The sequence below is a fragment of the Ascidiella aspersa genome, chromosome 3 (assembly GCF_963924565.1).
Source record: "Ascidiella aspersa chromosome 3, kaAscAspe10.2, whole genome shotgun sequence".
NCBI lineage: Eukaryota > Metazoa > Chordata > Ascidiacea > Phlebobranchia > Ascidiidae > Ascidiella > Ascidiella aspersa.
This window is the reverse complement of record NC_139449.1, coordinates 16,348,877-16,371,156: the sequence shown is the minus strand read 5'-3', so window position 1 is coordinate 16,371,156 and position 22,280 is coordinate 16,348,877. Positions and strand designations below refer to the sequence as shown.

Sequence of the window (22,280 nt, the reverse complement as noted above, 5' to 3'; positions counted from 1 at the left end):
ATAGTAGGAATGGTATTTGCTAAAGTCAAACACCGGCAAACAAGATCTTCGCAACATTAATCGTGATAAAAGTTGTAAATGTTTTTTGTTGAAGTAGGCTAAAACAGTGCTTTTCAATCGGGTGTATCGTACACCCCAGGGTGTACCATAATTTTTAAAGGGTGTACCACTTAGATGGGGTGTACAGGGGTGTACCAGATAACGCATGACAATAGGCCGATGACTAGCTATTTGATAGCACAGGGGTCGACAACCTACGGCCCTCCAATGTAATTCATCCGGCCTGCCACTTGACAAACTAGACACGAGTTCATTTCAATAATTTTTGACCATTTTAACCTCGTTAGTGCGAAAAATTTTGTGTATAATCTTTATGCGCCCTGTTTGTTTACGTTTTGAGGCTGTCTTTTGAAATAGATCAGCGTTTGTATACCGTTCGCCGTGGAAGGCTGCCAAGTGCGTCACAGACAAACGGAAAACGTATGCAAAATATATAAATATTATGGACATATAGTTTTTTAACATTTTTTTATTTTCGGCAATGTAATAATAAAAATTTGCAAGAATTTAGAAGAAATGCCGATATGCCGAAATAAAAATCGCGCTCGCTTCGCTCGCCAGGTGTGCCCTGACTTAAAGAGGTTAACACTGAACTAGATTAACTATTAAGGTTATCTTTAAGGCAAAAAAGATCCAAGGCCCGCCTAATTCTCAGTTGTACATTTTAATAACACAATTCTTAGTTAACATTTTGTGCGGCCCGCAGAGACCTTTCTGAGTTTGGTTTTGGCCCGCCACTAAAAAAGGTTGCCGACCCCTGTGTATACTGGCGTCCCTAGTTATCCTTGTTCCGATTAGGATTACTACAGATTCGGTGTATTGCGTGGACTAGGGTGTATAAGTTTTGAGTAAGCGTAAAAAGGGTGTACCACTCCCGTATGTTGCCCCTCCCCGCTGGTTAAGGCGAATGACAAAAAATCCTTGAAACATACTCTGACCGATTTGACTTGTTATTCTGTGCAAAAGAGTCGAGGTGCACCGGAGGTCAACGAATAAAAAAAAATATTTGACACACACATATATATATTTGTTGATTTCATTTACTTTAAAGCAGGGGTTCCCAACCTGTGGGCCATGGCCCCCTCGGGGAGCCTTTTTTAAGGAGACCATGAATTTAAAAAATAATATTTTTTTTTAGTTTATTGTCTACAAGTATCCACAAGTAGTTTATAAATTTGAAGCAAGCAGTTAATTATGAGTTCTCATTAATTGTCTTTGCCCGATGAATCAACATAGCTACTTCAAGGTAGAGAAGTTGTAGAAAATTGTTCATTCAGCTACTGCCTTATTCTGTCATAGATTCAGTCGAGTTTTGTTGGCTATAGAAGTGAGCCAGCAAGCAAGCAAGCAAGCCGGCCAGCCAGCCACAACCGTTCTGTGATTCATATAATGCTCTCGCATATACAAGTTGAGAATTTGCATGAAAAAGAAAGGCGACACGGAAAAGCGGTGACAGCGAACGGATTCCCGCATGCTAAAAAGTTTTTAAAATTTTTCGTGACGTCACATCAAAGGGGCATAACCACGCCAAACAGCGTAAACAGCAACACATCAGAAAATACACAATACCATCAACTCCAAATTATCCACTAATTATTACTTATGACGCTACAAATTCATACTACTCAACTATAACAAAATAAATTGATTAAAATTTAATGAACTCTTTTAGCCGTAAGAAGAGAGAGCGGCAACCCGATTGAGCTTTAAGACAGATAGTTGACCACATTTTGGGCAAAACTAAGCAATTCCTACCCTAAGCCTAATGAAATTGTCGTGCCATTGCTGTTGCCTTTTCCATCAGCATATGTGAATGTGGGTTTTTAACAATGCTACTTCTGAAGACAAAGCAGCGCAGTGTCTTGGATATTCAATATGACATGCGGCTGGCTCTTTCCACCACCAAACCAACAATTAAGACATTGTCAAAGCAAAAACATACTATCATGTTTATTGTGTGTTGTATTTATAGCATTTTATCATTCTAACTACCTATTACTGTATAAACCAGTTTTTAAATTAAAATGACGTTCCTTAATTCTTTCAAAAGGTTGAGAAAATAGGGGCCTTTAATTTCTCAAAATTATCAAAGGGGGCCATGGTGTAAAAAAGGTTGGGAACCCCTGCTTTAAAGATAATGAAACTATAAAGCCTATGTAATAATTAAAAGCTTTACAAGCAATTCAAGAGGAATATCGGTATAGGCCTACCAAAAAAATTGTAATTTAACTCATTAAGACAGATAAAATGACTGTAGTAAACATTAAAACAGCGCCCTAAGGGTAATACTAATTTACGGAATAATGAATGGTCGGAATGGTCGGAACGCTTTTTTTAAGTGTTAACCGTTAAAACAATTATTAAACCAACGCACAATATTTGAGTTTGGGTGGGGGTTAGCGTTTGGGTGAAGGTGGGTCAAGTGTTATTATATTTACTAATATTACTGTGTGCGTTTCGACCATTCATCATTCCGTAAATTAGTGTTATCCCGCCCTGATGCCCAAAACACTGACATGTCATAGGTACTATAAAACGAAGGTCATACGCGCGGAGCGCGAAAAAAGTTTCGTTTACGTATAGTTAAAGTTGGCAAGAAATATATTCCGATAGGCTCTCAGGGCTATATTTGGCATGTGGGCCTTTCCAAGCTGAGTCAATTTATAAGTTGTATGCCACACTAACTTCTTAATAAAGTGCAACAAATTTACGGCTTTCACGCTTCCCACAACTACATAAAAACACTAAACTATCCAAAAGTAACTCGCGGCCCACTAAAAATAGCTCTGCAGCCCACATTTGGGCCGCGGCCCACAGTTTGCCGACGACTCGAATAAGCAATGAAACATTTTAAAGTAACGTGTAAGCATTCTATGAATCCAACCATAGCGACAAATGACGCTAAGATGTAAGTAGCAAAATTGATATAAAATACCATGGTTGTTGAAGTTATTAAAATAACCACCCGATCGTAAGAAATCAGTGCATTTCTAAGCAATAAGGTCTACGACAATCAGGGATCCAATGGCAGAAAAGTCTAGACTTTTAGGCCTTGAGGTCCTGGCAATGCACTGATTTGGACCTTTAGGTAAACTCCCGGCGAAGATAAATTAAAAATATTCATTAAAAGTTCAGAAAAGATAACAAAAAATATGAGATAGGATTAATAACACTTGACCCACCCAAACCCTAACGCTAACCCGAATCCTAACCCAAATAATGTGCGTTATTTCAATAATTCCTTAAATGCTGGGGAAAAAAGCCCAAACTCGGATGGTTTCTCGTCCATTGTATTTAAGATTTTTACGTCACAAATTGAGGTATTGGGGCCTGAAGCGTTATAACTTATAATTATTAAATTATCGCACATTATTTGGGTTAGGGCGCTGGTTAGCGTTTGGGTTTGGTTGGGTCAAGTATTGTTAAACTTAATCTTCTTATGCACATTTGTTAATGCAAATTAGTGCATTGTCCAAGACCTCAAAGTCTAAAAGTCGGACTTTTTGATCCTTTGAATGCACTGATTGTCGTAGACCTTTTTGCTTAGAACTGCACTGATTTCTGACGGATGGGGTGAAATAACAGTACATTTATTCAACCGAGAGTTTGTTGTAGGATTGTCTGTAGAGCATTTGGGTTTGGATGGCTTGAGCATTATTAGATATTTAATCTTCCACATCTATTTGTCCTTTGCAGTTTCAATTTTAAGAACTCGTTTTGTTACTTAAAAAAAGCGGTAGGATTGTAGACCAGCGCTGAAAAATATATTTTCCTCTTTCGGATTTATCATGAGTTCACCACTTAACAGTTTAAATAAAACGAAAAAAAATCCGTTTTCCCAGAAAAATGTGCGGTAAGTTAAGTAATAAATAATTTGATTTAAAAAAAATCAGTTATTTTGTCTAACAGTATTTTTTAAAATTAACCGTATGACTTTTTGCAGGAAAGAATGATTTGTATTAACTCTTTTTTAGTTACTGTTTAGTTTGTAGGCCTAACACGACAGCAATGACAGTTAGGTATTGGTTTGTACTAGGGTTGGCAAGCCTGTCAATTGATCGGTCAATTGACCGCACTTTATTTAACCGGTCAAATACTCAAATGTTGTAAATTTTATCAGGCTTGATTGTAAGTTAAAAAAAATCAAATATAAAATGGTGGGTTTACCTGATGCAAACATATGTGCTGGGGTAATAACTAATGTTTGTAACAGCAAGCAGATTTAGGCCTAAACGAGTGGTATCTAGTGCATGTCCCAAGGATGTAAAGATTAACATTTTAGATAATAATGTATTTTGGAACAAAAATGCAGAACTTTTTTATTTACTTCAATTGCTGATTGCTGATTCTATACACTATTTTATGACATCATTATTTATTATGGTCTGACGGAAAATAGGGGAAATCCCTAAGTTGAAATTTTGGGACACCTCCCTTTGAAATGGTCACGTTGCGTGTGTGATTGTCTGATATTAGACAACAGTTTTTAAATATCCAAAAACACATTGATGGAGCTGTGCATTTCGGCCCATTGAGATGCTTAAAAGAGAAAAATGTAAGGGCAAAAATTTTGTTCCGTAAAAATTAAGTATTGATATCAACACACAATGCTGCTTAATTAGTTGACCCCAGATTTTCAAGTTTTGATAGGAGTAAACATATTTTTTTGCTGATAGATTTACTTTCTGTTGAATTTCGCTAAAAAAACCTGTTGGCTTAATTTGGTGGTTGTAGTGATGCTTGATGGTTGAAGTAGTGGTAAAAATTACATATAGTATTGCTTGCAAGATGGGCATGGTTTTGCAAAGATTCTTATTGATGGTCAAAAAATAATGGTTTTCTCTTTTACAAACCATTGTACTTGAGCTAAAACGTTTATATATTTTATTTAAGGGTAAAATCAAGGTTTATTTTTAACTAGAATTGCATTTTGATAGTGTGTATAGTATTTGACCAATATTTGACCTATTTGACGAGTATTTGACTGGTCAAATGCCCAACCCTAGTTTGTAGTGATGTAATTACTTTAGTTATTATACCGGTACTCATAATTGTGATAAATGTCTCTTGCATCTAATAATAATAAAAGAGAAAGTTTGTGAGATGTAATATGTTCGCCCGGTCGGTCGCTGGCAGAGCAACGTCGTAAGTTATATAGAAAGTGGCTATTTGCCTGGATCACATGGGTATGCATAACCCGTTAATGAACATACATTGATTTAAAGTTGGGGATAGCATAAGGGTTCAGATGGTGTTATTATTACATTAAATGCCCCTAGTTTTAAATTATTCCCATAGATTATTCGCAATTTAATTGAAATTACTTTGTTACTAAGTAAATAGCATTAGGAAGTGCCTATTGGCTATTCGCCCTGTTTTCTTAGCTACATAAAACACATTAGAGATTATTTATTGATTTAAACTACTGTGCTGTCGAGGTAAAGAGCCTCTTTCAATTATATATATATATAGCAAAAGTTCCAGAAAGAATTTTTTTTAGCTGAAAGAAATCTAAGTTACTAAGCTGTTAATACAGAGAAAGGCTTAATAAATAACTATAAATTTATTTTGATTGCCGTTCTGTTCACAACCATGTTTATTTCTTACTTGCCTTTCTGAGATTCCTTTATTTACATTGCTGCTTGGTTTTATTCCTAATTAGGGTCATTGTAGTTTCAATGTTAAATGTATATAAAAGTCTTCCTATTGTTTATGTTAGGTTACTTTGTGTATCAATTTTTACATCAAACTAAATTCTGTAAGATTTAACAAAAAAAATTTTGTCCCATTTTAAAATTTTTGACATATTCTTTTTCGGGCCATTTTGTTAAATATTATTACTTATTATAACAATGCTTTTTCCTTTTTGGTAACTTTTGCACAGTTTGTATATTTCAGTGCACAGTTTGCGGTTTAATTTAGTGTGGATATTTGTTTTTTTTAATTTTGCACTTACATTTTCAAATTTGTACTGTACTAAGGTGCCAGCTAAAGTTGATAATTATGGTCTGCATTACACCTTAATAACTATTAACTAAACGTTTATAAAAACAAAAAATCAGTTAGTAAATCGTAGTTTATAATATAAATTATTATTAACTCCTCTTGTTTACTGTTTCTAGGAAGCCAAGTGTTCCATTTAGATCTGCTGAACAAGTTGAGGAACAGTGTTTATTGGATGAAATAACTTCTCGCATTGCAATAGAAAAAAATCAAAGAAAACTAACTGCAACTTCCATTGGCGGTGAAAGTTCAAGCAAGTTTAAATATATTCCTTTAAAATCTTCTTTGTATGCTGGTGGACAAATTCAAAAGTCGGCCAACCCCAGTAAAATTTTATTTTGTATTCCGAAATTGGAACTTTTTAAATTTTATCATTTAACATCGCAAAAATATGTAACTAACTTTTTTTCAATAGAGGTAAAGGCCCCAAGTGAAATCGAATTACTCTCCACTTTGATGAAAAGGATTTCACAGCTTGAAGTACAGGTATCATTTTACTCAAGAGAAATCCTTGACAAAGATAAAAAGATCAAGGTAAACTGCTATTGGTAAAATCTTTAGCATGAACTGTTTCAAATTCTGGATAACCATAAATTTCCAGCAATAACAAAAACTAGAATATTATATATCAATCATAGTTGCTCGAAGACAAACTTGAACTTGTATCATTAAGTGAAGACGGTCTTCCTAACTCAAGTGATCCAAGTTATGTTGATAAGTTAGAAGGAAGATGTGCTGAACTACAAGAGCAAATCTTTGATATGGAGGTTTTTATACAATATATATAATTATATATACATATATGTGGTCGTTTTTAAAATCCTTTTTGGGTAAACTTTCTGAAAAAATATTACACCAATACATAGATAAGTATTAATGCATAATTTTACTAATACATCTATAGGTTAGCAACAATTTTTTTTAGTTAGCTGAAGTTGTCTTAAAAAAGGTCTTGGCCATGTGACTCAACCAAACGCGCCCCCAAAAAAACATTTACCACATTGGCATCGGCGGATCCAAAATTTTTGTTTTAGGGATGACTTTACAAAGTTACGTCATAAAACAGTTATTTTTAGCATATTTGTTGTTCCCGAGAAAATTCGTGCGTAAAACGGCAGCTGAAATCCAGTAGAATTGCGTCAGGCTCAGAATAAAGTTGCGTATATTTGGTTAAAATTGGCCAAACTTTCGATTCAAAGGATACCTGACGGCTGGTGCATTGGTCACATAAAATACATCTGAATTAAGCTTGAAATAATTGTAAAAGCCTTGGGCTAAAGAGGTTTTCCTCAACGGACAAAAAATTCAAAAAAGTTAAAGAAATTCAAACAAATTATGGAGTATAGGTGCGTTTCTGTTTTACTTCACAGTGCGGTTAAAAAAAGAAACTATTCATACACAATAAACGTAAGCTACGCTTTGTGAAAAACTGAAAGCTTGGACGCCACGTAGTAGTTTACAGTTGCTTTGTAGGGGGTGTCACGTACTAAGATCAACGTCGATTTACAACATCAACAACTAATTATTACTGCAAATTTAACATAAAAATTGATTTATCATATCATATTAGTATCACAAAGTAAGAAGATGAGGTCTTGTGTGGTACAAAAAACGACAATAGAGACTAAATGATATATAGAGAGCTATTTGTCATAAATAAATACACTACACCAGTGCTTCTTAAACTTTTTTAGTTTCGTTCACCCCTAGCATCTATCTCCAGATTTCATTCACCCTTGTCTCATGATATGATAAAACTATCTCGTCTATATATAACAGCACAAAATGACTTAAGATTGTTTCGATTTTTGTTAAGATCAGCTCAAGCTAAGTTTTACCATTGCAAATCTACAATTTCTTGAGTTCAGAAATATAAAGCAACAAAAGCACAAAACAAAGAATTTTTAATTAAATATCACTGAGACAACTTGAAAATAGTGAAGTGTGTTTTCGGTCACGCGAAGCGCGAAAACAATTGGATTTAATTGGTTAAATTGGGGCTAAACTGTAAAATCAGGAGGCTTTTCGCAAAACATTTGGTCCCCCTGTTGCTAGCCTGTTATCCAATTATATAAAATATGGATAAAAAATAGTTCAAACGGGGGATGACCTTTATCGTTTATCTATAAGTTAGAAAAAATTATAATTAAATAGGGCCGTTATACCTTCGATGATATGAAAACAAGCAATGGCACTCAAAGAGACTTTGTGCTTAACAAAGTAAACAAAATTAGATTTAACAGAAGATTCGCAAACTTTTCTTGGCAGTTTTAATGTTAAAGTTGGCAAAAACAAAGTTTGTACAGCGCTGTAGGAGTGGTGTACAATCAAAACGAAAACGATACCATTAGAATCATAGCAAAAAATTGAAATATTAACTTAGAGCTTGCCTTCCCCCCCACGAATTGCTTGGAGCCCCCCTAGAAACCCTTTTTAAACCAACAATTCCGCATGTTTCCTGGCTACAGTATTTTTTTGGAAATAAATACAACGTCTCGCCTAAAAGTCTTGTTAAAAGTATAAGCAACTAACTCGAAATGCGAAAAAAAAGGACATTTGGACATTTTTGAGCGTCCTCGGAGGACCATTCAATTTTCTTAAGAAAAGGGGACAAATCCTCCTAAAAGAGGACACATGGTAGGCCTAAGTTATACACTAAGTGCAAACCAACTTAGCTATTACAATAAACAAAAAAATACCAAAAAACAACAGTTCAGTATAGTCGATTTACTTCAGAAAGTTGTTTATACTAGTGACTATAGGATGCTCCTGAACTTTTGTTCACCCTTATTCGCCCCTTTTGATTGGTTCACCCCTGCAAAAAATGTATTCACCCTGGGGTGAACCATTCACCACTTTAAGAAACACTGTACTACACCACTGTTTCTTCAACTTTTTTAACTTGTGTTTAACCCTACAACAAATTCACAAAATGCTGCATTTTATTTAACCCGAATGTAAAACTAACACAGCTGTGCTAAATACGATTAGGCCTACATGTTGCAGAAAATGATAAATAATCATGGTAAGAAAGCACAACGCAATTACGACCTTGCAGGAAGCTACATGTAAGTTTCACAGGTTTAAATTATTTTAGATGTTTTATTAGTTTAAAATTTAAATGCGAAAGAGCCGACATGCGTAAGCGTAACGTTATGTATGCATTATGTCCAGCAAATACAGTCATCACATATTCGTGGGAGAATACCTTCCAAGTCCTAAAACGATGAAAATGTTCGTTTTTTACATGTCTTGCTATAGCCTAGTGCAGGAGTGGCCACCCAGTCAGCGATCAAGAGCCACATTTCTGGTGTGTTAACCGCTAATGAGCCACACCTTAGAAATGAGAGTAAAGGCTATAATAAAACGGCGTTTCCCACTGACATGCTCAGATACTGTATCTTAACCCAATCAGATTGATTTTAAAATGTTAGCAACCAACATGAAAATAAATGATTGGCATTTAGTGTCATCTGTGTCCACAGTACTTAGCTGGACTTTTAAATGTGTCCTTGTGTTAAGCATTTGGCGATGACGGTTAGTTTTTTCATGTATGTCACGAGTTCTGAATTCCTATTGTTTGTAATAATTGTCTTCTTGTGTCCGCTTATATACTTTGTCTTTAGTCTATCCTTGGGGGACCTCCTTGGTCTTTTGGTGGAAATCGTTCACCTTGGTCTTTAATTTTGGCTCCTAATTTTGATTCAAATTAGCTGCGCAAAAAGTACAGTTCTCCACTCATGATACTAATTTTTCAAATGCGCAAAACAGAATTTTTGTATTCAGGTGATTGGTCTTACACAAAACCTGGATAACAGCAATTCAACCTATTGTTTTTATCTTGAATTATGGTTTTAACATTTTCCTTTGGCTACTGCAACCCCTCACAAAAGTATAAAATGCTTTTATTCTCCAAAATACTTTTGAAGTGAAAGTTAAAATGTGTAATTTAGGTTGAAAATTCTTCTGGTAAAAGTTTTGCCTGATTCCATTTTTGTTTATGTTATGTGTGGCTTACTTTGGGTAACGACTGAACATTAAAACTTACCAAAAGCTACTTATGTTGTGCGCTTGAGTAAAATCAAATCCAGTAATACTGATTAATTTTTATAATCGATCTTTTCAGGGCTTTAAATTCAAAGCGATTAGTTCTATATTTTGTAGCTGCGACATGGAAAGAGTTTCATGAAACATAAACCTGCGTTTGTTCTATATCAGGGTGGTTCAAGGTTGACAGCATCACGGGCCACAATATTTTGTTAACTTTCTTCACGGGCCACAATGTTTTGTTAATATTCTTCAAGGACCACATATAGAAGGCTACATGCATGCATAAAGGACAAGGCGTACCGACGATTTTCGTTTGGTCGGGGCATGAAATCTTAAAATGACAAAAATGGCGTACCAAAATTTCGTCAAAAAGTAACGCCAAATAACATATCATTCCAAGTTGTGCGCAAATATGCAACTAAAATTGAAAATGACTCGTAAAATTGTGTGCGCGAAGCGCGAAAAAATGTTCTGATACGAGATGTTTTAAGCAAAAGGATAGTTACACATAAACCTGTATAAAAACTTTCCAGAACTTCGATATGTTTTATCGTTCATTAATTTAAAGTGGCAAAAAAGTAATTTAAATGTAGTTGTACTTTCTATGTTAAGTTTATATTAAAAAAACAGGAAACACGCAAATTTGCAAAACAGTAATTTTACACAACAGATTGCAAAACAGTCATTTTACAAAACAGTCACTTTGGTAGGTGCCATAGGACGCACATGCGCCTTCCATCGACAGATGGCCCGCGGGCCTGGGTTTGGACCACCCTGTACTATATTATGCACCAAAAAAGTTTTTACCGCCGATTGTCGCGCCTAATTGTACGCAAGTTTGGATTAAGGCCCTGTCTCTCCGGCGACACATTTATAGTGCTTGCTTTAAATGTAGAGATATAATGCAGTGTCAGCGTTTTTTCGGGCGACCTAATTACTTCACGTCTCGCGATAACCTTCGCCTAATAATTAAGTGTCAACCAAGCGTTATTGGGCGAGCGACTTAGGTGTGTACAGAGTTTGCAATTTCCCTAAATGCGTTAAGTTGCAAAAGTAACTTATCGTGTAAAACGTGTTGGCTGTGGACAAAATGCGCTATAGGGTTACGTAAGGTCGACTTTAGGCCAATATTCAGTGAGGTAATGCAGTTATGCACAGCGTAATTGTCAAGTAATCGTTATGTCAATAGTAACTTTGTATTCTTTGCAGTACATTTATTTGACTGCATAACAGATCATGTTAGTCAAAAAACAGAAGTTAGACCCAACAATGTTTTAAAAAACAGGACCCAATTGCTTAAGAGTTCATTGTGTAGTGTTGCATTGTACTTATAAACGATCTGGACATGTATTACAGTTTACACAACTGCTTTAAATGACAGTTGTTAAGAATGTTACACATTTGGGAGATAACTTTATATTATTATAATATACACAATTCCACATGTTAGCAAATTGTTTGGGCGATTTATTGCTGTAATTGTGGGTCCTGTAGGGTAAGTTAAGATTAATCCCTCCCCCAAACAAAACCGTTGTTAAATAATTTAATAAAAATATACTAGGATTCGCTATTCTCGATTCGTTATTCTAGATTCGAAACGTATTATTCAAGAATACCTTGTGATTCTACTTTGAACATCCCTACCAGTGACACCACCACTCAACACTTACTAGCGAATCGTAACATTAGTCGTTCTCAACCGCAGCTAAAGAAAAACGCATCCATCTATCAACGATATTTTTAGTGACTCAAACAAAGATTTAAAAAATCAATTATTGTTAATAAGAATTCTAAAGCAATGATATTCGAGAACATCGACATTTCGCCGTTTACAAACGTTTCCAAAATACATCATGCCATCAGTGTAAAAATTTAAGTCAATCATTGTCCTTATTTGGTATTGTATTATACTTAACTCAACTTACCTTTAATTGCAATAAAGTTAAAATTACATGTTTATTGTTTATTTTAAACAGTCAATAAGTCTGTAATACATCATACTTCTCATATTGCAATTAATAAAACGCTCAAGTAAACAAAAAATAAACCTTTTGTGATATTACGACAAATCAGTGAACCGGTATAAGAACCTAATGCAAACCACTATGCTTTCATGCAGACTTCGTTTTTTTTTTTGTCATACAGACTTATAGACGCCTTGCAAGCAATAGCATATGCGCAGTGTTACCTTATTAACTAAACAAAATGCGCGAATAGCGATATGAGACTGCTTTACCGCTTGTAATTGCGCATGAGATCGTGCAACAACAGGTGATTTTAGGAAATAATTGTTTTGTGACATGACGTTATCACGAAACTTTGAGACATAATCACTGAAAGTTTACATGTCCCCTTCCACCCCCGAAAGAGAATAAAATAAATTTAGAATATTGCCTTATTTGTTGTGATTTTATATTTATTATAAAAAAATTGCTTTTGTTAGGCTGTTTGCTATTTTGCGACTCCCTTTAAAATCGACTCTTAAAATTTGACTTAGATGCAACAAAGTTTGAGACACTGGTTATATCATAAGGTTCTACACACAATATAACATAATTATTTTTTATTAAGTCATTCTTATCCGATTATGGAATGATTTGGGTGGGTGACAAATCGAATATTTCAACAGATGAAGATAGCCTTAACGATCCGTTGGATAATAAAAGTTTGAGTGTCCGCAGTGGTACTTGGAAACCAGGTCTGTGTTTTGCAAATATAATATAGTAGTATTTTTTTTAGTAAATTGCTATATAATAATTAAGAATGTATTGATAACACAAAAAATTGATTGTATATATTTCGCTTATTACACCCGACATATAAGGTGTGTTATTTTGTAGCATTTCATGTATTTCATACGGGACAAACGTTTAATGTGGACTATGAGTTGATAATCAAAAATATCAACGACCTTAACATTATAGCCGGAGAAGGTATTTCTTCAATAGAGAAAACAAAAGGCGGTGCCAGATTAAAAGTAAGTTTTTAGTGCTAAGCTAAGCAATAGTTTCATTAGACAAATGGATTTCAACCTTTCTGGCTCTATATACACACTAATAAAAAAATAAAGTTAAGTGCACTATACATAAATAACACGAATCAAATGTGCACAACGTGGGATATGTTGTTTGGTAATTTTACTTAATAAGACACAAAAATTTTTATCAAACAGCTTACCAATTAAGCAAAAATTGGAATTCAATGAAATTCAAAATATCTTTCGGCGCTCTTGGAACTATAAATTGCACCCCGGTTGGGAACCACTGCGTAAGACAAACAAAAAATCTGGAATTTATTAAAGACAAATGGAGATAGCGAAATAGTTGCATAATCCTTTTGTCGGAAAAATTCAACGCAAAAAACATTTAAAAGGTTGAAACACGTATCATATTTTTTCCCAAGACTTTTACAAATATATTAACTTAATTTTAGACAAAACGAACTAATTAAAATGTGTAATATGTTGTCACATAAAATATTCTAGCTTTACGAAACTTTTTAAGTTGAATTTGTTCGTTATTATACTGGCAGCGGTTAGAAATACAGGTTTATTTTTTAAACAAAAACTTATTTCAGAAAAACATAAATATTAATATATCATATTGCTTATACAAATAGTTTTTTAATTGTTGCTGCAACTACTGCTGTTTTTTACCTTTTAGTAACGTAAATCTAATTCTTCAATACTTTAAATGAAGGTTAAACAGTAATTATCATAAAGCAGTAATTATATTATCTGCACATTTGGTTCGTGACCTATACAGTTTCAAAACAAGCGCTTTAGAACGGCGACGAACTATTATAAGGACACAACAGTCTGTTTGCATTGCTAATCAGATGCAAGAAACGATATCAATGGTGCTTTATTCAAACGGAATTATGCTGTTCAACGGGCCGTTTCGTTCGTTTGAGGAAACATCTACGCAACGATGCTTAGCTGATATCATGGACGGCTATTTTCCATCAGAGTTACAAAAGCGTTATCCAGATGGGGTGCCAATCAGGGTAATTAAATTTGGCTGCCTTGTTGATAAAGGTTTTACGTAGGCATATAGTTTAATTTTGAATCATTTTGTTCAAATTGATCACCATATTTACACTTTAGGAGGTTGTTTTTTAGGAATTTTGTTGAAAGTTTTTTCAGTAATAATTCAAGGAATGTGTACTTATAGATGTTCAAATAATCCCCTTTACGAAGACATCCACTTAAAACAAGAAATACGCTAGGTAATTTTATATAAATAACAGGGTTTCCAAAAGAAAACAAGTTTGCGATATATTTTTAAATGTGGTAAAACTATTCTCAGTCCTATAGGTTTGACAGTGTTAAGATAATATGAAATTCATCTGGGAAAGTGTAGACCCACGAGTATTTTTTGGGGCGAGGCCACATAAATATTCGGAGATTACGTCACAGAACAAACGCAATGGGATGAGGCCATAAAACAAATAACTTAAAAAAAACATTTAAGTAGATGGGGCATTTAATAATGTACGAAACAATAAAAAAATCCGTTTTTCAGGAGATAATTTTTTTAACGCAACGATGAAATTCTGAGATTCGCAAATGTAAAATTGTAGTTTAAATACATTCAAGGAGATGTCTGATTGGCTTCGTGAAAAAGGGTGATGACCTGGTAAAAAAATGATGTATATTTTTTCAAGTTTATTTTTTACTGGTACGGCGTACCTGCTAATATGATTCTACCGGAACGTCGTTCTGGACCGTTACGGCTTACTTTTCACAAACTAAGTTTGGCAAAATTTAACTTATAAGGAAACGCTTTGAGCACAAAAAAGAATGGCATTTAGTAAATAGTTTTAAAAAAACATTCAAGTTGATCATTGACCCTATACAGCTACTGTGGATATATAGGAATCACGTTAAAAGTAAAGCAAACGGTACGTTGATTCTGTAAAAGCTATGGATAACTTTAGAAATTGGAAACTGTAGTGTAGAGGCATTATTAGTGGTGCCAATTGGCTAAAAATAAACCCAACTAAATATAATAAAAAAGTTTTCGCGCGAAAAATGATTGCATATACGTATAGTAAAAGAAAACAAGCAAAAATATATAGTGTTGCGCGAGTCCAGTTTGGGGTGTCCTGGCCTTCAGCACTTCGCTTTGTGGCAATTGTAACAATGTCACACTCGCAGGTGACTGACCATCGAAATGTTGAGTTTCGCGATCCACGTCAATTGGGTACATTCCCTGGTGTTGGAAGAAGCTTGCACGAAAAAAGAGTCCATTCCATACACCACACTTCTAGTGTTGGCGATGGTAAGAAAATGGTTAGTAAAAACCGGCGCCAAGGTCGGAAAATTTGTATATTTTGTGTTTTACGGTTTTGTACAACGTTATACTGAAATGGGATTACATTGTAACAAACTGAGAGTACAGTATGACATTTCGGCAACTATATTCTTTTTTTTCGCTTTGCTTTAGGTGAGAGTGTTTCTAGCGATTTACCTGGCGAAAGGCTAAGTATTGGCCAGTTTCTCGAAAAGTTGCCGAAATCAGTGATTCGAGACAGCAAGGTCATAGATGTTAGATCGTCGATTAGTGATGTTTTGGGCAAAGATTCGAGCAACCTTAAAGCAGATGGTGGTACAAAAGTCGTGGCGACGGCCGAACTAAAAGAAATGCAAAAAAGGTATGTGTCCCAAAAAAATTGCGTTACAAATATTAATAATCTTTTAGAGCAGAGGTTTTTTTAAACTATATGCACCGCGACCCACAGGTCCGTGGATTTAATTTCTCAAGGACGTCGAGCAATGTTTATGTTCGTATCTAAACTAAATTGCGGTAATAAAGTAATATTAAAAGCTATTATTCCTTTACATATGCTTACGAAATCTTTGTCACAAGTAAAATTCCTGTCGCGTGGTGTTTTTTATACCCGTATACCTTAAAGCAGGGGCGGGCAACATACGGCCCGCGACGGGATTTTGAGCGGCCCGCAGACAGTTTCCGGTCTTACATGATATTTTGGCCCGCGGCAACATTCCCCCACTACTTGCTTAGGTCTACTTTAAATAATAGTGATTTTTAGTTATTAAGTTCTTTCTTTTCTTTGTGTTTATAGATTCTTTGTTTTGGATTAAAATTATATTTAGAATAATTTACAATAAATATTTTCCCATGGATTTGCGAAGAAACGTAATTTTGACAAGGAGTGTCGCAAATTTAACAAGGATTGGATGCCTAAGTACTTTCCAATCAAGTCGGCAAGAATCAGAATTTTCTTTCGAATAAAAAAATCTATCTGAATCCTAATGGTGAAAACAAACGATTCTGGTTGCACGTCAATGATCAAGAATGTTTGGATGTTATAAGATAAATATATTTTGCTACTAAAAGCTTCATCATAATACTGATGATGCTTTTAGTGCGGTATAACATATAAACAAACTGATATTTGGTTTGCCAAGTTCTGTACTTGGTTTATTCTTTGAGTCGACAAGAAAACAGTATGTTTGATGTGCAATGAAAGTGTTGCCGTGTAACAACATAAGCCGCCATTAAGCGACAAAACATGCAAGCTTTGGTAGTACTTAATCCGGCTCGCCAAGTACTTTATTTTGCCATATCTGGCCCGCCGACCGGAGTAGTTGTCCGCCCCTGACTTAAAGCTTAGTTTTAAGGCTTATGTCGCAACAAAGTACACTTAGAGTCTATTCAGAAAAAGTTTAAACATGTTTTTTTATTATATTTTATATTATATATTATTCAATAATCTGTTAACAAAATTCCTACATTTCGCTCTTGAATTCTATGAATGAGAACGTTGGATCTTATTTACGCTGATTTTTTTAAGCCTAAATGTATCATTATTATCTTAACTTATACGTATAATGCTTTAAAAATCCATCGTTGGTATTTTTGAACGAAAACGCGATTAATCATTTCAATTTAATTTAGCGCTGTGTTATTTTTTAGCCTGAAACCAAATCTGCTTTTGCAGGATATCTTCAATTTATGTTTTAGAAAAGCGTTATAAAAACAATGCACAGCAACAATAATAAACGTATATTTAAAATGTCGAGCAAAATACGTTATTTTGTACATATGTCTGTGGTTATCAAGGTATAACATCCATAAGTTGCCCCCCGTCATTCCTTCATGTTAATTTTTTTGGGTAACTAGCTTTCATAGCTGGAATATCCTTGTTAAATGATTCGGCTTGTTGATGAGTTATAGCTTTAAGGTTTTTGAAAAATGATTTTTTCACCATATAAACCCAATAAGATTATAACCTCATGCCCGAAAACATTGAGATCTTAATTTCATAAAATTCTAGCACACAACCCCTAAAAAAACAATAAGATTGTTTAAACTTTTCTGGCAAATATGTTAGTTTTCAACTGTCTTTTTCGATCGTCCTTGGACTCGACCAAATAAGTAGGAACTACATCGCAAGACGTCAGAAAAAGTTAATTCAGCGAAAAAATCAAATGGACGAGAAATAGTAAATTTGCCGAAGGTAAATAATTCTTTTTGAATAAAACTGTCATCAAACCAATTAGCATGAATTTATTTTTTTTGCAGTTACTGATTTTTTTACCTCAGTAACTAAAGATTTGTTATCGAAACGAGCCGCCGTACATTTTGATCAAAATGTCAGTATCGGAATTAGACGAATAGAGGCGTGCATCTATAGTTGTGTTGCTCTTATACTCTTGACGATTTTAGGAAACATTTAAACGAAAGAATGATTTCCACGTATTCATTGTGACGCCACTAATTGACAGTGATGTCTTAAATCCAATAAATTTTTACTTTAATCTTTTCTGCTGCGTCGTCCTTCGATAATTTGCACGAAAAATAATTTTTGCAAGATATTTTTTTAAATTGAATTGGCTAATCTTGTTTAAAATGCAGATTGTTTACACGCGAGTCATGAGGGTGTCAACCTGTTATACTGAGGTTTTTTAAGGGTGGGGGCATACAACTTTTCATCAAGTTTCCTTCTAATATAACGTCTTGAAACAATCAACCTCAAGAAACCTACTGTAAATCGTTCCCAAATATGCAACTGAAATCGAGTCTATATATGTATACATTTGAGAAAATGGCGGCAATGCGTTCAGGTAAAATTTGCCTTCGTCCTGTTCGTGACGTTTCGATTTTTTTATATTAAAATAACCTGACATACGAAATTGTTTTGTTGCGCCTCACGATGATGGCTGTTTAGTTTTGTTGTTTACTAAATAAACCTAAGATAATTTAAAAAAGTTAGGTCTTCGAATATTTTATAAACCACTAGTTTAGGGGCTTTGTAGTTATCTTAAAGCGACATCATGAAGTAAGTATTCCTAAAAAACTTCGGGCGATTATGCGCAACTGAAACCTAGTGTAAATACATTAAAAAATACTTTTTGGAAGCACGTCAATTTTACCGTTTATCTAGTTTACGTTAGCAAAAATTGCTATTTAAATAGTTATACTTTGGGTGTGGTGTTCGTATTTAAAAACAGAAAACATTCGAACAAAGCGCGCAAGATATACAGTTGTTAAAAAATATATTTTTTTAGAATTATTGTATAGTTAGACGAGGTAAAATATAGTTTTTGTGCTTCTTTTTTGTCATTCATCTTTATGTAGAGTTAATTTGATGAAACTTTAGACAATATGCAGAAATCTTGCACAGAGTCAGAACCTGACTGAATAAATCGAACCATGAACTACTGCAGTCGCCAAATCAACTAAATCAAACCGCTACTCAATTTTGGGTCGCGGCAAATAAGTTGAGAAGCACTGAGCTAGTGATTGAAGTAAAATATTTACTTGGGCAGCTGTGGCAGCTGTAAAACTATGTTACTTAGCGTGATAGGTTATTTAAAATTTTAGGCTTTTTTCGTAACGATGTTTTTCCGCTCGCTAAATTTAAAATCACTTGTGTGCTTTGGGTATTTTTATATAGAACTTAAAACAGACATATATGGCCAGCCCAAAATGTTGTGCCAATCATGCGGCCCGCAGTACTAAGTAGGGCCCCCACCCCTGACTTGAATAAAGCAAGTTTATTATGTTAATAATGAACTCGTGTATAATTTTGCTGTGTGTGATGGCTCTTTGCACCTCGTTTATATCGTGACATTGCAATTAGGTGCAGGCAACTCAAATGGTATATCATTGTCAAAACAGGCGTCTCTTTTTACGTTGTTAACGGATTATTATCAAAAAAGCTTTTCTGGCTGGGGTTTTACATAAAAGATAAATAACATAGCATTTTCTTTTCTTGAGTGTAAAGCAAATTTTAAAAAAGGTCGCCCAAACCGGTTGTGGAGTGATTTTTTTTCGTATAGAACTATACCTGCTCCAGCACAGCTCACAAAACGCTTAATCTCATGTTAGTTGCTTTTCCTACTTAATCAACCTTAATGGCATTTATTATGTTTCTTCTAAATTTTTGCTACTTGTGAAGCCTAAATGTAGGCAAACATTACTCCGAACTTTATTTGCTTAAAACGTTGCATTTTAAAATGGAATCGAGATCTTCTTCTGAAGTGATCTTGTTATGAAACACAATTATATATTTGACTTTAGATTTTTTGTATTGATGGGTCGTACTTTGAGTTTTGGCCCTAATTGTAACTTGTTTTAACGTTCGTTTGGCTATTAGAATGGAACTACCAGAAAACGAGCGACCCCAAAGCGCTCGAGATATTGCTACAATTCGTGTGAAATGTGAAAATGGGTCCACAACACTTCTTCTTAAAATGAAGTTTACTGACACCATTGGAGATTTAAGAAAGTACATCGATAAACAACGGTAATTTTTATCTCCCTTTATTTTGCTAATTGATATCATCTTTGTACGTTTTCGTACGAAGTAGTAATCAGCAAATGTAAGTCGCTTGGTACGAAAATGGTTGTTGTTTTCTGACATTTGCGACGCCAAATGTTTTCTTATTAGATCTGTATAGCCCAAAATATTCCAATTATATAACAACATGGCATAGACCGACTGATCACTTTCGTCAGGTGATTAAGCAATATAATACCTAATCCAATAATAACTAGAATACCAGGATGCAATTACAAATGTACATGACAGAGTTACCCTTGTTAGGTAGGTGACGTAACAATAAAAACTTTTGGAGTTAATATTGCAATTTAAGGGCTGAATATCAAGAAAGAAAAGTATGGTAAAACTGGTAAGTGTTGACGTCCCGTTGTTGTTCGCATGTTATTTCTACTGTATTTTATTGTTCAATAAACCTGTGTTGTAATGTATTTTCAGTCGCAGACCAAAACAGCTTTATGAAATTCTCTCAACATTCCCGAAAAGAGTTCACTCTGACTTCAAGAAAACGCTTCTGGAGTCTGGTTTAACACCAAACGCAACCTTGCATTTGAAGCCACGCAAATAATATTGGTCTTTTTAAAGCTCAGTTTAGCTCTTTAGCAAAAGCATTTCGACTGCTGGGAAAAGTTTTAGCTTCTATCTGCTTAAAATTCAATTGATAAAAAGATTGAAAGCTTACAATTCAATCGATGAAAAACATTATAACTGCCGTCAAATTAACTACGTGTTATGGCGGTTGGCATTTTTAATTTCAATATTTCTTCAACTAATTGCGTTATACAGTGATAATGAAAAAAAATATATCCAAATACAGTGCAAACTTTAAGAAATATGTTCGTTTTACAAACAGCATAAACAATCTTAAGTGGTTGTGTTTTAAAGCTATATACTCGCCTGTGTTTTAAAGCTATACTCGATTCTCTTTTTAAGTAGGTATCTCTGAAGCATTTTCAAAAGAATACAATGTCTGTACTGTTTTAGGGCCAAATTTCGTCTTGTCTTGAACCGTTCACAATATAAAATAAGTAAAATTGACAACAAGTAAAAAAACACTATTGATTAGTGTTAGAATGTTCCTTCTAATATTGCCCTTTAAGCGATACTTTTAATTAAAATTTGTTTACTGGAAAGGCATTTCATCCCTGGGCTCTGCAAATCCGCAAACCATACTGCAATGAAGCACTGAATATTATGGGATTATGCCATATCAACCGTTGTATTTAAAACCACTTAGTACTACATCATCGGGGATTTAAAATGTAAAGAAGCATGATTCACAAAAGTGGGCAAAAAACAATTTACTTTACATTCCTGATATGTGCCCTAAGAAATTATTTAAAAAAGATAAGTATAACTTAAAGGTCCTGCAATAAAAAACAACCTTCGAAACTGGCTGTTTCGCAATGCATTTTAAAATCCAGTAATATTTAGCAAATTTAAATAAATCAACTTTATTTTATAAAAACAACGAAGTGACAAACTACGGTATTTACAAACTCTAAAACCTTAAATCTGGCAATTATAAAACTGCGCACATATGCCACATGATAAGAGAAGGACGGGTCAGTTTCCTCGTGTTTTTATTTATCGTATTGGTTATGTTTATGACCCAGTTATCTTTCTCTGTTGGAGTGTTTATTCTCCTTTAGGAGGTTTTTTTAGTAAATAAATTTGTTTTGCTTAAACTTTATGTTGTAGCAGCAATTCATTGACTTGCCTGATATACAAGCAAACATGTAATCCTGGTACGAAACGGCGTCCGACTTAAAAGAAAATCCTTAACCATTTTAAAATTAAAAATTGCTTACTGTATAAATTGCTTACTGTTATATTTTCCGAACTTTGCCTAACTTTTTGGTGGTTAAATATACTGTAAGAAACAATTGATCTTTAACCTGTGGCCGTTTAAACGTGAAACTTACTTTTAAATACCATTGAGAATAGCCACGACGCTCTCTTGAGATGTGCGCTTATTGCTCGATCTCTCACTTATATAAAGAAAATCTTTTTTTTTTTCGGTCTGGGAGAAAATGAGTTTTTTCTATTTAGGAGTATTGCAAAAACCTCTCGCTTCAGACCGAGTTCTATCGCGCACTTTGCTCCGTTTTCTCTTGCTTCGATTTTTTTCTTCAGCATTTTAATACAATTCAGTAGGGTGTCATATATGCCACCCAAAGCTTTTTATCATCGTATATCTGTTCTCCACCCTCATATTAAGATCATTGCCAATGATTAGACAGCTCGTCGAAATTTTTTACAGTAAATTTAAACATATAAAGATATTTTTTTAGGCTGTTAAGCCAAAATTGGCTAAAGCGTTTAATGTTTATGTGTACCACAGTGGTTGCCAACCT

The 22,280-nt window shown here is 34.3% G+C and overlaps 1 protein-coding gene across 1 annotated transcript; it reads left to right on the top strand.

Moving 5' to 3' along the window:
* The first annotated feature begins 3,768 nt into the window (after positions 1-3,768).
* On the top strand, positions 3,769-22,053 carry LOC146160419 (UBX domain-containing protein 11-like). The gene is made up of 11 exons (XM_083384441.1): positions 3,769-3,910; positions 6,183-6,316; positions 6,479-6,597; positions 6,702-6,830; positions 12,685-12,811; positions 12,954-13,090; positions 13,951-14,118; positions 15,272-15,395; positions 15,561-15,768; positions 19,741-19,890; positions 20,362-22,053. Exons 1-11 carry the CDS (start codon positions 3,849-3,851, stop codon positions 20,489-20,491), a joined length of 1,488 nt encoding a protein of 495 aa, XP_083240567.1. The 5' UTR covers positions 3,769-3,848; the 3' UTR covers positions 20,492-22,053.
* The last annotated feature ends 227 nt before the right edge of the window (positions 22,054-22,280 follow it).